General features: G+C 44.4%; 1 protein-coding gene and 1 long non-coding RNA gene across 2 annotated transcripts; one reads left to right on the top strand and one right to left on the bottom strand.

Annotated features, from left to right (window-relative positions):
* Positions 1-364: 364 nt before the first annotated feature.
* On the top strand, positions 365-10,819 carry LOC148049060 (lymphocyte antigen 6E-like). The gene is made up of 3 exons (XM_087703808.1): positions 365-416; positions 9,982-10,107; positions 10,445-10,819. The coding sequence occupies exons 1-3, from the start codon at positions 365-367 to the stop codon at positions 10,648-10,650; spliced, it is 384 nt and encodes a 127-aa protein (XP_087559934.1). The 3' UTR covers positions 10,651-10,819.
* A 2,473-nt stretch (positions 10,820-13,292) lies between these two features.
* LOC148049059 (uncharacterized) lies at positions 13,293-16,277 on the bottom strand. The gene is made up of 3 exons (XR_015695586.1): positions 16,173-16,277; positions 14,843-14,950; positions 13,293-13,596 (listed from the first exon to the last, which is right to left on the bottom strand). It is a non-coding gene; the product is annotated as an uncharacterized LOC148049059 (long non-coding RNA).
* Between the last annotated feature and the right edge of the window lie 4,136 nt (positions 16,278-20,413).

Here is a 20,413-nt window from a genome sequence, read left to right as displayed (position 1 = left end):
CAGCCATAATTTCTCATCTCCTGGTCGAGTATTTCCTTTGGAATGGAGAGAAAGGAAATCTGAGACTGTTTCTCCATCCCACTCAGCGTTAGCTCTCTCTGGAGAATTAGACACTTGCCTGGGCTGTAGGCAGAGCAGGAATTTAAATGCCTGGGACATCTTGCTAGGAGATTAGGCATTCAACACTGGGTTTGGGATCCTCCCTCAATGATAGGCATGGCTCTTCCCTGCAGTTTGTTGTGATGGCAATTCAGGCAATCCCACACAAAACAGCAACCACAACAAAAAGGCAACACCTCCAAGGTATAAATAGAGCCTTCCCTTAGCAGGAACTTCTGGTGAAGTTCTGGAGAACTTTGCAGCCATGAGAACTCTCCTTGTGACCTTCTTGTTGGCTGTCGTTTGCACAGAGAAAGGTATGGCCATTTTTTTGTATCCTATTGCAAAATGAATATAATGCTACTAATTAAGTGCGTGACCCGTCAAAACCGCGGAGGACAAAATCGTGCTCGACGAAAGCGCGCATGTGACGTCATCACAGCGCGACGAAAAATATTAAAAATTGAAATAAAATTAAAATTAAAGCAAGCCGATTCACATAAAGGTAAGGGTTAGGTTTAGGGTTAGGTTTAGGGTTAGGTTAAGGGTTAGGGTTAGGTTTAGAGCGTTAGGGTTACGTTTAGCGTTAGGTTAAGGGTTAGCGTTAGGTTTAGCGTTAGGTTAACGGTTAGGTTTAGGGTTAGATTTAGGGTTAGGTTAAGGGTTAGGGTTAGGGTTAGGTTTAGGGTTAGGTTTGGGGGGGTTAGGGTAAGGTTTTTGCTTTATTTTTACATTTTTCGATCACAGCGCGATGTTTTCGTCGCGCTGTGATGACGTCAAATGCGCGCTTTCGTCGAGCGCGATTTTGTCCTCCGCGGTTTTGTGGTGGAACCATTAAGTGTTGATGGCTCTTTTATTAATTTAAAAAAAAAGGAACCATGGGGCAGTTCTTGAAGGCTTTCGGTCTGTAGGAAAGCATCCCAGGTGAGTGATCTAAAGGGAAGACAGCACAAGAGATGGCCAGAGTCATCTATTTCAGATGGGCGGCCCCCATAATCAAATAACTAAATAAAAATTGAGTAAAAAAAATAATCGAATAAATAAGACATCAACGTTTCTTCTAGGTTTGAACCACGCTTCCATTCTGGGTCAGCCGACAAATTGGGTAGCTCTTGTCTGATTATTTATCACATGTAGCTTTGTGACATAAACTTCATTTGAGACTGGAAGCGCCAGCGAGATAGTGAATCCTATCACACAGCTGTATACAGTGTTTCCCTGAAAATAAGACAGGGTCTTATTTTCTTTTGGTCCCCGAATTAAGCACTTGGCCTTATTTTCAGGGAGGTCTTATTATTTTTGAGGTGCAGGAGGCGGTGAGCGTGGTCACCTCATGGCTGCTGCTGTTTTGCAATATTTTCGGGGAGGGCTTATTTTCGGGAGAGGGTTTAATTTTAGCGCATGTGCTCAAAAGCCCAATTGCGGCTTATTATCCAGGGAGGTCTTATTTTGGTGAAAACAGGGTAATACGGTGACAAAATCTACATTCGGTTGTTGATGTTGGCTATGGCGATGTAGGATTTATGGCAATTTACTCATCTATTTATTTAATATTCTTTTAGGCTGCCTGGCTCCAAATTATCTCGAGGCAGCTTACATTAAATAAAAATAAGAACACTTAAAATAATTATGACTGTTCAGATGTGCCTGTTTATTTATATTCGGCTCAATAGCTGGAGGGTGAATTAGATGCCATGTCAACGGATAGAAATACAAAAAGGAAAAAAAAAGAGAAATGTTCTAATAGTAGCAGCAAAATAACAACAACAGGTTTTATTCTGTGATGATTTAGACCATAAGACAACATTTGTCTATCCCAGGTCTTTGGGAAGAACTTCGTAGGTGAATAGCCAATCAAACATCTGGCTGGTTCTGCAAGTAATAATAACAACAACAACAACAACAACAACAACAATTAATATATTAATAAGAATAGAATAGAATAGAATAGAATAGAATAGAATAGAACAGAAAAGAAATAGAATGGAATGGAATGGAATGGAATGGAATGGAATTGGAATTGGAATGGGAATGGGAATGGGAATAGAAATGGGAATGGGAATGGGAATAGAAATAGAAATAGAAATAGAAATAGAAATAGAAATAGGAACATATAGAAACATAAATGGAATGGAATAGAAATAGAAAAGAGTAGAGTAAAGTAGAGTAGAGTAGAGTAGAATAGAATAGAATAGAATAGAATAGAATAGAATAGAATAGAATAGAATAGAATAGAATAGAATAGAATAGAATAGAATAGAATAGAATAGAATAGAACAGAAAAGAAATAGAATGGAATGGAATGGAATGGAATTGGAATGGGAATGGGAATGGAAATAGAAATAGAAATAGAAATAGAAATAGAAATAGAAATAGAAATAATAGAAATAGAAATAGAAATAGAAATAGAAATAGAAATAGAAATAGAAATAGAAATAGAAATAGAAATAATAGAAATAGAAATAGAAATAGAAACATATAGAAACATATAGAAACATAAATGGAATGGAATAGAAATAGAAAAGAGTAGAGTAAAGTAGAGTAGAGTAGAATAGAATAGAATAGAATAGAATAGAATAGAATAGAATAGAATAGAATAGAATAGAATAGAATAGAATAGAATAGAATAGAATAGAATAGAATAGAATAAGGAATGGAATGGAATGGAATAATGAATGAAATAGAATAGAATAGAATAGAATAACAGTGTTAGAAGGGACCTTGGAGGTCCTATAGTCCACCCCCCTGCTCAAGCAGCAGAACCTATACCATTTGAAACAAGTGGCAATTTCTTCTTAAAGATCTCTAGCGATGAACCACCCACAACTTCTGGAGGCAAGCTGTTCTAGCAATTAATTGTCTTCACTGTTAGGACGTTTCTCCTTCATTCCAGTTTGCTTCTCTCCTTGATTTGTTTCCATCCGTGTTTTTTTTTTCTTGTCTTCCCTTCTGCCGCTTTGTAGAACACTTTGACACACACACACACCCTTCTTCTTTGGAGCAGCCCCTCAAATATAGATAGACAGAAAGTCCACTCTTCTTAAAGTTGGTAAGACCGGCCTGTAGAAATGCCGGTGGAGATTCTCAGTGATCCTGGTCACGTTGTCTCAAATCTCCATCACCAACCCATCATCTCGCCAGAACCCCTGATGCTTCATGGATGAGAAGCGAAGCAATAGCAATAGCAATAGCAATAGCAATAGCAGTTAGACTTATATACCGCTTCATAGGGCTTTCAGCCCTCTCTAAGCGGTTTACAGAGTCAGCATATTGCCCCCAACAACAATCCGGGTCCTCATTTCACCCACCTCGGAAGGATGGAAGGCTGAGTCAACCCTGAGCCGGTGAGATTTGAACAGCCGAACTGCAGAACTGCAGTCAGCTGAAGTGGCCTGCAGTACTGCATTTAACCACTGCGCCACCTCGGCTCTTCCTCAAGCATCTTCCTCATAAAACAACAACAGTCCAGTTGCCTTGAGAGAGAAAGAAAAGAAAAGCACCTTTGAGACATGGTCCATAGAAAGTCTTTCCCCCCAAGTTGTATTCCAGGCAACCCTGGGGCTCCGTCAGGGCTTCCCTGAAAGGCAAAACTTACAAAAATAAAAAGAACCCCTTCAGCTGGTTTCTACCATTAGAGGTCTGCCTTTTGATGGTGGTTTCCAGGTGATTTCTTATTTGTTTTTCAAATGTGGACAGCTCTTCCCCACTTGACATGCATTTAGTTAGTTAGTTAGTTATGTATGCATTTATTTTTTTAGTTATTTATGTATGCATTTATTTATTTACTTATTTATTTTTAGGCATGTATTTATGTATGTTTGTATTTATTTATGTATGCATGTATTCATTCGTCCGTTCATTCAATGGGGTGTCGTCATCTGACAGAATGGTGTCAGGTTTCTGAATGGAATTCCAAATGGATTATCTATCTATCTATCATCTATCTATATCTATCTATCTATCTATCTATCTATCTATCTATCTATCTATCTATCTATCTATCTATCTATCTATCTATCATCTATCTAATCTATCTATCTAATCTATCTATCATCTATCTATCTATCTATCTATCTATCTATCTAATCTATCTATCCATCCATCCATCCATACATACACACACACACACACACACACACACACACACACACACACACACACACATATATCTATCTATCTATCTATCTATCTATCTATCTATCTATCTATCTATCTGCCCACCCACCCACCCACCTGCCTGCCTATCATGAGCTGCTGTGGCCTAGAGGTGGACCTCTTGCCTCACAAACAAGAGGTTGTGAGTTTGATCCTAGGTAGAGGCAGATGTAGAGGTTGGACTAGATGACCTGCTAGGTCCCTTCCCACTCTGTTAATCTGTTCAATCTGTCTATTTAAACAGGGTGCTACCCATTCCACAAGGAGTCACAATACATTTATTTATTTATTTATTCTTTCTTTCCTTCCTTCCTTCCTTCTTTCCTTCCTTCCTTCTTTCCTTCCTTTTTTCTTTCTTCCTCTCTTTTGAGCACTGCCAATTCCAGAATAAAGTCACAATACAATATTCATTCATTCATTCATTCATTCATTCATTTCAAAATAGATATGCTATAAGACAACAGATTTTAATTTTTTTTAAATTTTCATTTTATACACATAAGCACATCAACAGAACACATAAACACATTAACAAAAATAACCACATAACTTAAAAACAACATGGTAACGATAAGTTCCATTGTATATCATACAGCATTTCTTTGCAGTTAGTGTTTTCCTTTCTATACATTTCTATCTTGCGTTCGTAATCTCGTTACTCATTATCCATTTTTATATACATTTCTTTATTTATTTATACTTAGCTACTTATGATCAAGTATTATTATCCCCTCCCTATATTTTGTAAGCCGCCCTGAGTCCCCTCAGGGAAAAGGGCGGCCTATAAATAATAATAAAACTAAACTAAAACTAAACTATTTACCTGTATTGTGCTTTATATTTTTACTGTCATCTATTCTCTTACATGCAGTTATAGGTATACATTCACATAGTTATTCTTTTTCTTTGCCATTCTTATATTATTATTATTCCATTCCAGAATAAAGTCACAATACAATATTCATTCATCCATCCATTCATTCAAAATAGATATGCTATAAGACAAAAGATTTTAATTTAATTTAATTATTTATTTCATTTTGTTTCATTTCATTTTTTTTGTTTTAAAGCAATGTTAAGAACTAACGAAATAAAGCATTTATCCAAAATAAATATGCACAGATCCTTGGCCTGTCAACCCCCAAACCAGCCAATGGGACGCTGTGGCATCTAAGTCAACCATGGGTGTAATTGGAGCTTCTCCAGCATTTTGTGTGTGTGTTGTACATAAACCAACAGGAGAAACCTGTTGTGTTCACCACCTTGAGTATTTGGGTCAGCACCTTCCATGGGCCTCTGTCATCGGATGTGCTTTGTGCACCACAAAGTTCGTATGTACAATCCACCCACTCAGTCCATCGGCTGTCATCGCTTGTAGTCAAGAAAGCCTCCTGTTGAATTAAGCCCCAGCGATGTATGTGAAGGCGTTGAATTGCATGTAGGTGTATCAGCTATGTAAGGAAGGTGGAACTAAAGTGTAATTGTATGTAGGAACTGCAATTAACATCTAATAATAAAAATAAGTAAAAGGATAGATACTGTGTTTTCCTGAAAATAAGACCTGATCCTGTGTGTGTGTGTGTGTGTGTGTGTGTGTGAAGGACTACTACTACTACTACTACTACTACTACTACTACTACTACTACTACTTCTCCTCCTCCTCCTTCTTTCTTTCTTCTTCTTCTTCTTCTTCTTCTTCTTCTTCTTCTTCTTCTTCTTCTTCTTCTTCTTCTCCTTCTCCTTCTCCTTCTCCTTCTCCTTCTCCTTCTTCTTCTTCTTTTCCTCCTCCTCCCCCTCCCCCTCCTTCCAAACTGTGCTAAACAAGACCCACCCTAGAATAGAGAGAAAAATATAAAATATGGTGAGAAGTTAGATCATCTAACAAGGTTGCCCTCAATCATGGTGTGATTGAAGATCCACCTGTATATGTGTATGTTGTAGGTGCTGGCTGTGGAATTCTGGGAGCTGAAGTCCATCTTAAATTTGCCAAAGTTGAGAAACACTGGTCTAGACATCCAAGCAATCTTCTCGTCTTTGGATGTTTGTCCAAGTAGCAGGACTGAAATGAGAATTTATAAATTGGTATCCATTCAGCTGAGATCTTCAAGTTAAAACAGAATAACAGAGTTGGAGGGAACCTTGGAGATCTTCTAGTCCAACTCCCTGTTCGGGAGACCTGCAGTTCCATTTCTCAGGAAACCCTACCAGTGTTTCTCAACCTTGGCAACTTGAAGATGTCCGGACTTCAACTCCCAGAATTCCCCAGCCAGTGTTCGCTGGCTGGGGAATTCTGGGAGTTGAAGTCCGGACATCTTCAAGTTGCCAAGGTTGAGAAACACTGTCCTATACATTTCAGACAAATGGTTTGTCCAATCTCTTCTTAAAAACTTCCAAAGTTAAGGGAAGAATTTCTTCACGGAGATCTTCCAACACCCAACCTTTTCCCTTGCAAGCAAATTTAGTCAAAAATATCAAGGGTCCAATATTAAAACTTTTTTCTTCTTCTGTTCACTCACATCCGATTTTCGGGGGCTTCCTTGACAAATGCCTGTAACATTATTGATAAAAAATTTCAGAAGTGGTGTGCCATTGTCTCCTCCCCAGGGCTGAGAGAAAGTGATGAGTTGGACCATAAGACTAGCCAGCCTAAGACAGGACTAGAATTTGTGACTTCCCATTTTTTAACTTCTACACTAAGTTTGCTCTCGTGTTTATTTTTGTTTCTTTTGTTCAATCTTGTCTGATTCTCAGAGACTAGCTGAGTAAGTTTGAGAAGTTACATTCATGACCCAATTAATGCCCCCGGGAAAAATCATAAGGCTGATTTGAATGAGCGCCAATCTTTCTCGCTGTGTCTTTCATGCTTCTGGGGCTTAATGAAATGATGCGATGCAAACAGGTTTCACCCACAGGTCAATTGTCAGTCAGTCCTACCACCTACCACCTTCTAATGAAACCAACTGAATTCCTTAGATTCATTTCTGGGTCATTCCCCTTCCAGAAGGTGTGGCAGCTCCACCCAGCTAATTGCATCTAATGAGCAGAACTAACATGTCTAAATCTCCATTAGAATTTCATCAGGTCCTGCAGATCTTAGGATAAACGGACAACCAGCAATTAGATGTGGACTTCAAAATCATCACCAGAATAGCTTGGTTGGCTCTTGATTCTTTGTGACTGCATGTAGTAGAAGTTGCTGATCAATTTGGAAATGTTTAGTAAGGTAATGAAAGAAAGGGCTGGGGGGGACTTGAGAACAGTCTTCCAATATTTGAGGGGCTGCCACAAAGAGAAGGGGGGGGTCAACCGATTCTCCAAAGTGCCTGAAGGCAGAACAAGAAAGAAAGGGTGGAAATTAATCAAGGAGAGAACCAATCTAGGACTAAGGAGATTTTTTTTATCACAGTAACAACAATTTATCAGTGGAATAGCTTGTCTTCGGAAGTTGTAGTTGCTCCAATACTGGAGTCCCAAAAGTGCGTTTTCAAGAGGCAACTGGATTTTCTGTTTTTTCTTTGAAGACATTTCACTTCTTGGATGAGAAACGAAACGTTTGATGTTTGATGTTGATGTTTAATGTTTTTATAGGCCACCCAATCCCAAAGGACTCCAGGCGGCTTACAACAATACATTTAAAAAAGAAATAGAAAAGTTAAAAACACAGAAACATAGATTAAAAAAGACCACAACATACACCCAGTCAATCGGGGCTGGAACTCAGTCATGAGTTCAACAGCCCGGGGCCTGCCGGAATAGCCAGGTCTTAATAGCCTTTCGGAAGGCCATGAGAGTGGGTAGCAGAGGTGGGTTCCTACCAGTTCGCACCTATTCGGTAGAACCAGTTCGTCAAATCTACCAAACCGGTTAGAAGAGGTTCCACCAGTGGACCCGGAAAGCAGGCCACACCTACAGAAGAGGTTCCAAAATTTTTTGAAACCCACCATTGGTCCTTGGATATGATTATTCTACACTATCATGCTCCTATTTATAAAACTCAGTGCCTCTGTGAAAGGTAAGGATGACTACTGCATTTGTGGTGCAATCAGAACATTGCGTGTGTTGAAGTTGTTTTAACGCAAACCAAAGATGCCTTTTAAAAAACAAGTTTACATCCTATTCTTATGCATGCCAGTGCTGTGCTTGAGGTCATTTAAGGTGGTTCTGACAAGTGTCGTCGGCATCTTCATATCCGGTCACATGGGCATCAAGCCACTCCCATCCGGTCACATGGGTGGCAAGCCACTCCCACAAAGGAGGCCACACCCACAGAGTAGGTTCAAACAATTTTTGAAACCCACCACTGGTGGGTAGGGTCCGGATCTCTGGGGGCAGTTCATTCCATAGGGTCGGAGCAGCTACAGAGAAGGCCCTCCCCCGGGTAGTTGCCAGCTGACATTGTCTGGCTGACGGCACCCGGAGTAGGCCCACCCTGTGCGATCTTATCGGTCGTTGGGAAGTATGTGGCAGAAGACGGTCTCGCAGAAATATCTTCAAAGAAAGACCAGAGAGCCCAGTTGCCTCTTGAAAAAGCATATTGGGGACAATTATGACTTGGATGATGGAGAATCTCAATTGACATCCAACACTGGAGGTTTTTAAGAAGAGATTGGACACCCATTTGTCTGGAATGGAATAGAACCTATAGCACGCATAGACATTTGTAAGGGCACGCAAGGCATTGTGCTCTAAGCTCCAGCGCGCATACGCGCACTGGCCAGCTGACTTTGGCGTTCTTTTAAGGCTGTTTTTCACCTTAACTCACTTGAACACTTCCTCGCTTAGCAACAGAAAGTTTGGGCTCAACGGTGTTCGTAAAATGAGAACCACCTGTATTTGGATTTAAAATGCCCAGCCATTCCTAGGTTGGACTACAACGCTTAGGAATACAATACAGTACAATACAATAGCAGAGTTGGAAGTGACCTTGGAGGTCTTCTAGTCCAACCCCCTACCTAGGCAGGAAACCCTATACCATTTCAGACAAATGGCTATCCAACATCTTCTTAAAGACTTCCAGTGCTGGAGCATTCACAACTTCTGGAGGCAACTTCTGTTCCACTGATTAATTGTTCTCACTGTCAGGAAATTTCTCCTCAGTTCTAAGTTGCTTCTCTCCTTGATTAGTTTCCACCCATTGCTTCTTGTTCTGCCCTCAGGTGCTTTGGAGAATAGCTTGACTCCCTCTTCTTTGTGGCAATCCCTGAGATATTGGGACCCTGCTATCATGTCTCCCCTAGTCCTTCTTTTCATTAAACTAGACATACCCAGTTCCTGCAACCATTCTTCATATGTTTTAGCCTCCAGTCCCCTAATCCTCTTTGTTGCTCTTCTCTGCACTCTTTCTAAAGTGTCCGCATCTTTTATACATTGTGATGACCAAAGCTGAATGCAAATATTCCAAGTGTGGCCTTACCAAGGCATTATAAAGTGGTATTAAACACTGTAAGTGATCTTGATTCTCTCCCTCTGTTTATGTAGCCTAGAACTGGCTTTTTTGGCAGCTGCTGCACACGGCTGGCTCCTATTTAAATGGTTGTCCACTAGGACTCCAAGATCCCTCTCATAGTTGCTACTATTGAGCAAGGTACTACCTATACTGTACCTGTGCATTTCGTTTTTCTTGCCTAAATGTACTTGATTCTTGGCATGGAAAGTTTCTCAATGGACGGAAGATGTTTATCCAGGCTACTCTTGTATAAAATGTGTGTTTCTCTCTCTTTTATTCAGTGTATTCCCTCGCCTGCTATTACTGTGAAAATGAACCTTCCAACTGGAATTGCATGACAATGAAGAAGTGTGCAGAAAGCGACAAATACTGCACTACCATTAAAACGGTCAGACAGGGAAGGCACGGTATGTATTATTGAAGCAGAATCTCTGTGGAGCTTCTCCAAGAGCCGAGGTGGCGCAGTGGTTAGGGTGCAGCACTGCAGGCCACTTCAGCTGACTGTTATCTGCAGTTCAGCGGTTCTAATCTCAACGGCTCAAAGGTTGACTCAGCCTTCCATCCTTCTGAGGTGGGTAAAATGAGGACCCAGACTGTGGGGGTGATATGCTGACTCTGTAAACCGCTTAGAGAGGGCTGAAAGCCCTATGAAGTGGTATATAAGTCTAACTGCTATTGCTATTGCTATTGGATTCTTATTTCTTGCATTTTATATAATTACTTGATTTTATTTTGCCGCATAAGGTGAGGCCGATGACTACAGCATCAGCAAGCGATGTGTTCCAACCTGTGATGAAAACTACATCGACTCAGGATCGTCATCTGTCGCTACGAAGTGCTGCAAATCTAGCTTGTGTAACATCAGTGGGGCTGCCAGCGTGAAACTAAACAATATGGTGCTGGTTTTGGGAATCCTGGGCAGTTTCTTCTACATCTTCCAGTCTAGATAGGGGATCGCTCATAATTCATACAAGAAAGAGAGACTAGCAAATTTCATCCAGACTCCTGAAGCATCTCAGAGGCTCTACACCAAATGGATTCTTGATTCTCCTATGTTTAGCATTTATTAAAGGCTGGCTGACGTAGCATCCTTCTTCCTCTCGACACATAATAACATTATTTTGCAGAACTGGCTTAATTAAAAATAACTTTCTACTTTGAGTGCACCCAAAGGGCATCATTAACCACATCTTCTTCTTGGTAACGTTCTCCCCCCACACACACTTTCCAAGATGAGTTCATGATGGTTCTATTCACCTGGGGTGGAAAGGACACAACTGCAAGACTTTAAGGAAAAGCGAACCCTAGGAGGATCTGATGATGATCGACCCTGGTCAGCAGCAACAGGATTGCAAGCCTGGATGTGAGAGGATGTGGTTGTGGCTACTTAGGAGGTCACCATGTGGTGTGATGCTGCGGGATGTTTTAATCAAATGATATTTTAATCCTTACACTGTCTCCCTCTTCCCTTAAATATTAACAGAATCCAAAATTCTGTTAATATGTAAGGGAATGTATAATCCACAACTACTTCCACTTTAACCAGGATAATACATGGACAAACAGTCAGTACAAACTCAAGCTGAACCTCTCCAAACTCAACTGCAGAAAATACGACTTCAGCAACCGAGTGGTCAACGTCTGGAATGAACTACCCGGCTCCATTGTTACGTCCTCTCTAACTCTCACAGTTTCAACCTTAAACTGTCTCCCGTGGACTTCACCCCATTCCTAAGAGGTCTGCAAAGGGGGCGTCCATAAGCGCTCCAGGGTTCCTGCCTGTCCTACTGTCTTTATTTATTTCTATTCATTTCCTTTGTTCACATCCATGTTCATACTTGTCCCTGATATCTTGTACATGTTGGACAAACTAATAAATAAGTAAGCAAGTAAGTAAATAAATAAATAAAGGACTGAGAATCAGCGTCTCCGCTAGATAATTGACAGTCGACCTGAAACTAAATTAATCAAGTAAAAATAGCAGGGGGGGGGGGGAGGTCTTGTATTCAAACGTCCATAAAACTTATTGTTACCCAGACCTAATCCATGCATCAAAGAAGAAGGTCTGTGAACAGAAGTAGATTAAAATTAAACTATTAATTTAGTTTAGTTTGAATGAAAACCAAGGACAAGCTCCCCTATAAATCAGCCTATTGTGCCTGATTTTTCTCTGTAGCTACCCCTGGAGGCAAACCTCTTTGCTTTGGGGAATAAATGAATCTCCTTTCCTCCCAGATGTCCGGATTTTATTTTGATTTCTTCTTGCACAGCGCCTGTTTGAGTTGGAACCCCAAGTTATTCTTCCAACATTCTCTCTCTTTTTTTTTTCCAGCTGCCATGATTTTGCAGCTGGTTTTGAAATTTGAAACTTCACCCTGCTGCTTCAGTCCTGTGATCTGGGCTGGATGTTAATAAAGTTTTGTCTCGACCTTCATCAAGACCCCACTTTGCAAACTCATGTCCACAGTGCAAGGAGGGGGAAAACTCGGTTCCCCTCTTCATTAGCTCTAATTTAACCATTCATGTTGACTTCCCATAACAGGGGATATCTGCAGCATAAGGTTCAAGGGTGAACGCGATGGTGTTAATGGTGTCATTCAAATTTTTGCCGGTGTTACTTCAAAATCAAGAGTCGAGGTGGCGCAGTGGTTAAATGCAGCACTGCAGGCCACTTCAGCTGACTGCAGTTCTGCAGTTCGGCTGTTCAAATCTCACCGGCTCAGGGTTGACTCAGCCTTCCATCCTTCCGAGGTGGGTAAAATGAGGACCCGGATTGTTCTTGGGGGCAATATGCTGACTCTGTAAACCGCTTAGAGAAGGCTGAAAGCCCTATGAAGCGGTATATAAGTCTAACTGCTATTGCTAAGATGGGGGCTGGGATGAGAAGAGCCAAGTTCTGCCTGCTCCCTTAACAACCAGGTTTCCACAAGGCATGCCAAGTTGACAGCTGCATCCCTGATAAAATCACAGATGTGTTTATCACCCACAGAACTTGGCATTCAAAAGCAATGCAGCAGGCAAGACAATCGAAGATACGATAATCAGGACTGAGGATAGAAGCCAAGAGCTGCACACTTTCAGGCGGTGGGATCCCCCTCCAAGAAGAATTCCCACTCGGCCCCAATGCCCAGCTAGGTGATTTCTGGTGTAATCGCCAACACTTGAACCCAGGACTGAGAGAGGTTGAGAACAGCCTTCAGAGTCAGCTGTTGAATCAAGATGTTTCTTCTTTCAGGTGGGCGTGATGGAGAAGGGGCCTGCAATCCTTCACCCCCAAATCCCCCACCTTTACTTCAAGGCATCCTCCTCTTCCTCCCAGTTTGCCCCAGAGAGTAGAAAGGGAGGGAAGGAACAGTGTTGGCCTCTGAGATCTCACTGAGAAAGGACTCAGCTGATAGTTTCTCCTCTTTCTTGACCTGTCTGGATGTAAGGTTATTACCCCTTAAATCAATCGAAGCCATGATTCAACAGCGATTGGACCTAATCCTGCTCATCCCAGCATCACTGCCTGTGGGATCCTGGAGGAAGACTCTCTACTGGTGGGTTTTGTGAACAGGATGTTTCCCCCCCCAAAAAAATCAAAACACTTGAATTGAATGCTAAGGTTTATTTGATTCTCAAAGTACAGAACTAGCAGAAGGAAACTTGCAGAACAAGAGAAAGAGGAGAGAGGGTGGGGTGTCAAAGAAAGCAGGTGGGATGGGGATTATGGACCATCTGGTGGAAAAAGCCAAGCATAAATTTTCAAGGAAGGTCCATGATGGATGACAGCCAAACTCAAGGAATTTAGGCAATCGTTATAGTAAGTCGGTTGCACCTGTCAGTCGAGCAACATCGAATAACTCTCGCCTGCTCCGTAGTACAATTAGTAATACATCCCCGAATGGGACAATTTTCTGTGAAGGAAAGACAAAGCAGAATGATTATTTTAAGAAAATGCCACGGGACAGATCTGTGGCTGTGGCTGGAGAAACTTTTAAGACATTCATGGATTCCCTCCCAGTAGGAAGACAGACCTCCTACCTCCTCTACTTAATACTTGGGAGCAAAGGAATCAAGAGGAGGTTTCTGGGGAAGTCCCGTGTTTTGACATGACTCAGGGGCAAGTCCACCTTTCTTGCATTTCCCTCCCCCTTTCTCTAAAGAAGCTTTCTCCCTACAATCTGGGCTGTTGCAGAGGGAGATGGGGATCCCCAGTCCAAGCCCCCCTTTTCCTTCTATTCCTTAGACCAGTGATGGCAAACCTTTTTCTCCTTGGGTGCCAAAAGCACGCACCCGTCCCCACACCACTAATTTCATCACCCCTGTGCCATGTCCTCTATGCATGTGCACATGAACGCCACCTGCTCCCCCGCGCATACGTGCACACCCTTTTTGGAGCCTGAGGAGGGCGAGAAAAACCTCCCCACTCCTCGGAGGCCCTTCAGAGGTTGGAAATGGCCCATTTACTGACTTCCAGTGGGCCCGGTTGGTCCGTTTCTCACCCTCCCCAGGCTCCAGAGGCTTTCCTGGAGCCTGGGGAGGGCAGAAATCGCCTCCTCCTCCTCCTTCCCCTCTGGAGGCCCTCTGGAGGCTGAAAATGCCCTCCCAGAGCCTCCGTGTGAGCCCTATACTTACCTGGCATCACATGGAGACTCCTGCGAAGGGAAGGGAAGGGCAGCATGGGGGGGGGGGGGCAGGCACAAATCAACTGGCCAGCGCACAAATGCTTGCTGGAGCCGAGCTAGGGAAAAGGCTCATGTGCCTGTTGATATGCCTCCATATCAGCCACAGGTTGGCCATCAGGGACTTAGGGGCAATTCCATCCCTCTTGGATATTTAATGTGAAAACTCTAAACTCAGCCAGTTACAGAGGAGACTGTCAACTTTCCCAGCATTCTTCCCTCCCCTTTCTCTGAAGAAAGCTTCCCCTCTGTAGCTCAGCTGTTCCTGGAAGGGATGGTGCCCCCCATTCGTAGCCCTTCTTTCCATGCACTCCTTAGGCTGTCCGGCAACAGACCTCAGAAGGACCAGACAGGACACAGACAGGTCCTCCGTGGTCTGCAACGCTCAGCTGCCTTTGGGAGCTCTGGTTTGCATCCCACACACACACACACACACAGACACAAACAAATTGGGAGAAGGAATAATAACTGCACTTACGGCCACCGAATAGCCCTTCTTGATACGATATGTAGCATTGAGTGTCGGTTCCTTTACAGGTCACCCTACCCACACACAAGGCGTCCGTGCAACACGTCAGGGAGTTTCCTGGATGAAAGGAAAAAAAACATAGAAATTGTAGATGAGGTTTATTTTATTTTTGGGGGGGGGGGTGTCTTCTAACATTATCTATGAGATGATAGACCTTTTCATGTGTGAAAATTTCCCTAGAAAGATCAAATGGTCTAGAAATAGGAAACCTGATTTCTATTCCCACCTTAGGCATCAAAGACATCGGCGTGACTCTGGGCCAATCACCCGGAGGTGGTGACTCCTAGTCAAACTTTGGCCATAAAAGACAAGTTAGTGTCTTTGGACTTAATCATCTCTCTGCCCATCCAACCTTCACAGCGTTGTTGCTGTGGGGGAAATAGGAGGAAGGAGTATTAGGTTTCTCCCTCATTACAAAACTAGATAGCCATATTACTTAGACTTTTATTCCGCTTCACAGTCCTTTACGACCCCCTCTAAGCAGTTTACAGAGTCAGCCTCTCCCCCCCAACAATCTGGGTCCTCATTTTACCCACCTCGGAAGGATGGAAAAGGCTGAGTCAACCTTGAGCAGGTGAGATTAGAACCGCTGAACTGCAGATAACAGTCAGCTGTAGTGGCCTGCAGTACTGCACTCTAACCACTGCGCCACCTCGGCTCTTGGAGAACTGCAGGCAGCCAGCAATAAGCAGAATTACCCTGCAATGCTGCATTTTAACCCTGCACCACAGTAGCTGGGATAAAAACTGGGATTAAAAAAAAAACCTAATCTCTTCTGAAAGACGCTATTAAATGGATATCTAAATGGCTGGTCTACGTGTGGAAGCTAAGCAGGGTTGGGGTGGGTAAATCCTAGGATGGGAGACTCCCAAGGGTGTTTGATAGATTGGTGGGTCCCAGGAATCTCAGCAACAACAACCAATCTCTGGTTGACGTTGAGGACTGCCCAGGCTTGACTTGAAGGAGGCATCTCTGGTCCCCTTTGGCCGCACCGTCCAAAATACTGAAGGACGGCAAAGCCAGAGGGAGGTGAGCAGAAACATTTTTCATCTCCTTCCCTGGAGGAATCCCATGGCAGAACTCACTACGCAAAGGAGCCTCTACTTTCAGAGGAAGTCTACCCTGGAATTCCATTTCCCCACTGAAGGCTCCCATGGACCTTCCTTATGCAGGGCAAAAGGGTGAGAAAGTCCCAACAACAGGATGGACCACAACTACCCTACCTCTCCCCTTGTTTTGGGTTTGATTATCATCCAAGATCAAAGTTTGGTGACCTTACCAAAGTCCAGGCACACGACGGTCACCACCACCAAGGTCAGCAGCAGAGTTTTCATCTTGAGATCTTCTCTTCAGCCTTCAAAGTGTAGCCCAGGATGGAAGCAGACACTTATTTATACCCCTCGGAGATGGGGCGGGGGTGGGGGGTGGATCTCTGGGATTAAGAGAGAAGAAAGGGGAGATTCAGGAGAAAAGGAAAGGTCAGGGGGTGTGGCCTTTTTGCCCCCGAGCCCAAAAAAGATCAGGTGAGGAACCAACCAGGAAAGAAATATCATTCCGTGTGCAAAATCTGGGCACCTGGACAAGTGGCATCTCTTCCTGTATTTAGACAAGATTATACAATCCATACTTAATGAAAAAATTAACAAACTGTCTCTCTGCAAAGTTCAGCGTGTTCCTATTCTTTTTTATTTGTACGTCAGTTAACCAAGTAGGCAACTTCTTTGAATTTCTAAACTCTCAGGCTGCGACTGTGGCTCTGCCTTCACTCAAGAAACAAGGCCTCCTTTGAGTAGATCTGAGCATGAGTGGTTCTCTCTAAAATTAGCCTGTGGACTGAAGGATTCACAAGATCCAAAACTCAGGGCAGACAAGGAAGACAGATAGAGGGCTGGTCAGACACGGCAGTAGGGATTCTGGTACAAAACTACCAGCAGAAACAGCAGGACAGAAGATTCCAAGGGATGCCTTGAGTCCTAGGTCAACAATTCCTGCAAAGAAAAGATCTTCTTATGGATGATTTTAAAGCCAGAAATTCCTCCAACCTCCAAAACCCTTTTGTCCTTGATAGGTGTTCATAAAGAAGATCTTCGCAGATCAAACCTGGCTTCTATTGTGCCATAGAGTGGCTCAACCTTGGTTCTGATTAATTTTCAGCCACAGGTCAAGAGTCTGCTGAAACATCCTCATCAAAAAATTATAAACTGATTGTTAGAATCTTAACCAGGAAATTGTTTTTCTCTAACATGAAAGATTAAGATTAAGATTTAGTTTATTTGTATGCCGCCCTTCTCCGGGAGGGACTCAGGGCAGCGGACAACTCAAAGGGGGAAAAGGGGGACATAAAACACAATACACGTAATTAAAATACACAAGAGTCATACAGCCATACAAGTCGAGAGGGGAAGGGAACTCATCAACCCCAGGCCTGCCGGCACAGCCAGGTTTTGACGGCTTTCCGGAAGACCTGGAGAGAGGTGAGGGTCCGAATCTCCACGGGGAGTTCGTTCCAAAGGGCCGGAGCTGCCACAGAGAAGGCCCTCCCCCGGGTAGTAGCCAGGTGGCATTGGCTGGTAGAGGGAACCCGGAGGAGGCCGACCCTGTGTGATCTAACGGGTCTTTGGGAGGAAATTGGCAGCAGGCGGTCTCTCAAGTACCCAGGTCCAATACCATGAAGGGCTTTATAAGTTACGACTAGCACTTTGAAGCGTATCCGGAGACCGATCGGTAGCCAGTGCAGCTCGCGGAGGATAGCTGTAACGTGGGTGTACCGAGGTGCACCCACAATCGCTCGCGCGGCTGCATTCTGGACGAGTTGGAGTCTCCGAATACTCTTCAAGGGCTGCCCCATGTAGAGCGCATTGCAGTAGTCCAGTCTTGAGGTCACGAGGGCGTGAGTGACTGTTGCGAGTGCCTCCCGGTTCAGGTAGGGACGCAACTGGTGCACCAGGCGAACCTGGGCAAATGCCCCCCTGTTCAAAGCCGACAAATGATGTTCTAAAGTCAGCTGTGGGTCCAGGAGGACTCCCAAGTTGCGTGCCCTGTCTGAGGGGCATAAATTTTCAACCCCCCAGCCTGAGCGATGGAGTACTGGCCAAATTCTTGGGAGGCAAACACAACAGCCACTCGGTCTTGTCTGGATTGAGAACAAGCTTGTTAACCCCCATCCAGACCCTGACAGCCTCCAGGCACTGGCACATCATGTCAACTGCTTCACTGAGTTGGCACGGGACGGACAGATACAACTGAGTATCGTCCGTGTATTGATGGTATTTTATCCCGTGCCGTCGAATGATCTCACCCAGTGGCTTCATGTAGATATTGAACATAAGGGGGGATAGGACCAAACCCTGAGGGACCCCATATTTCAGGGGCCTAGGGGTTGACCTCTCCTCCCCAACTAACACCGACTGCGACCTGTCCGAGAGGTAGGAGGAGAACCACCGAAAAACCGTGCCGCCCACTCCCACCTCTCGTAACCGTCGCAGAAGGATACCATGGTCGATGGTATCGAAGGCCGCTGAGAGGTCAAGGAGCACTAGGATGGAGGAATGACCTCCATCCCTGGCTCTCCAGAGATCATCGGTCAGTGCGACCAAAGCGGTTTCCGTGCCGTAGCCAGGCCTGAATCCAGACTGAAAGGCGTCCAGATAATCGGATTCATCCAAGAACCGTCGGAGTTGAGAGGCTACCACTTTCTCAACAACCTTCCCAATAAAGGGGAGGTTGGAGACTGGACGGTAGTTGTTCAAACTAGCTGGGTCCAGCGATGGCTTCTTCAGGAGGGGTCTCACCACCGCTATCTTCAATGCCAGTGGGAAGAAGCCCTCCCGAAGAGAAGCATTCACCATCGCCTGGATCCAGCTCCGCGTCGCCTCCTTGCTGTTCGCGACCAGCCAGGAGGGCCACGGGTCCAGTACACATGTGGCAGCACTCACAACTCCCATGGCCTTGTCCACTTCATCAGGAGCAACAGGTTGAAAGTCAGTCCAGAGATGTCGTTCAAGACCTTCCCCGGTACCTTGGCTGGCTCTGCGCAATTGGAGTCCAGGTCCATCCGAAGCCGAGCAACTTTGTCCACAAGAAACTGGACATATTCCTCTGCTCTACCTTGTAAAGGGTTATCTGCAACCCTCGTATTTAGGAGGGAGCGGGTCACCCTAAACAAGGTGGCAGGGCGTGACTCAGCGGACGCTATGAGAGCGGCAATGTGGTTGTTCTTAGCTGTCCGTATTGCCGATAGATATGCTCCGATGCAGGTTTTCAAAAGTGCTCGGTCTGACTCAGATTTACTGGCCCTCCAGCGGTGCTCTAGGTGTCTCTTTTGGCGCTTCATCTCCCGGAGGCCCTCAATAAACCAAGGGGCCCTCCTGGATCCACTGCCGCGGACCGGCCGTAAAGGCGCAATCCGGTGGAGAGCCTCAGACGCTACCGAGTTCCAAGTAGCAACTAAGGTCTCCACCGGACTGCGGGCGAGAGTATCAGGCATAACACCAAGCGCCGTCTGGAAACCCTGAGGATCCATAAGGCGCCTGGAGTGGAACCACCTAAATGGTTCCTCCTCCCTACAGCGGGGGATTGGTCTCCGAAAGTCAAGCCTCAGTAGGAAGTGGTCTGACCATGACAGGGGCAAGATCTCACTACCCCTCAAACCAAGATCACAACTCCACTGCTCCGAGAGAAATACGAGGTCGAGTGTGTGACCCGCTGAGTGAGTCGGACCCTGGATTACTTGGGTCAAGCCCATGGCTGTCATGGAAGCCATGAACTCCTGTGCTCCATCAGAGTGTTCACCGAACGAAGGCAAGTTGAACCCCCCCAGTATCATAAGTCTGGGGAACTCAACTGCCAGCTCGGCTACTGACTCGAGGAGGAAGGGGAGGTCTGTTCTCACAAAGAGGAAGCGAGAAGGTCAATCAAGGCCCCCAGAAAATCCTTCGACAGGGGATAAGAGACTCCTTAGGGCTGTGAGAAACCCCAGAGAACCAGGGGAAAAGGAGAATGTTCCAGACCAGGATGGAAAGCAGATGCAAAGGGAGAACCAGGGTGTGTTCCAGGGTGGGTGGAATCAAGTGGCTTTACTCAGAAGAAAACTAAGGAAGTTTCTCAGGACTGGGTTCCGTTACCACTGAACAAATCTAGGCTTCTGAATTTCCTCCTGTGGTTCTACAAAGTTTTTAGATCAGATTCAACTGTAATTTGGCCTGAAATATCAAGAACTTCATCTAGAGAATCAAGAATATTGGAAATATGGAGAAGCCAGAGAAAACGGGGTTTTTTTCCTAACCCCAAGCAGTGCAAATTCACTAGGAAAACAGTGGGTCAATATGAGCATAAACTGCATGAAGTAGGTTTTATATCATAAACATATTTTGTTGCTCCTGTAGTTGTCAGCAATTTCATACAGCACGCCCCCCCCCCAGCCCCAGAGGTCAGACACAACCCTGCTGTGGCCCTCAATGAAATTGAGTTTGACACCCCTGTCTTGGTATTTGCAGCATTTATCTATAACACAACATCCCA

The sequence above is a fragment of the Thamnophis sirtalis genome, unplaced genomic scaffold, assembly GCF_051295495.1.
Source record: "Thamnophis sirtalis isolate CommonGarterSnake01/CBP01778 unplaced genomic scaffold, rThaSir2_p1.2 scaffold_2, whole genome shotgun sequence".
NCBI lineage: Eukaryota > Metazoa > Chordata > Lepidosauria > Squamata > Natricidae > Thamnophis > Thamnophis sirtalis.
Note: the sequence above shows the minus strand (reverse complement) of the source record. Positions and strands in the feature narration are given on the sequence as shown.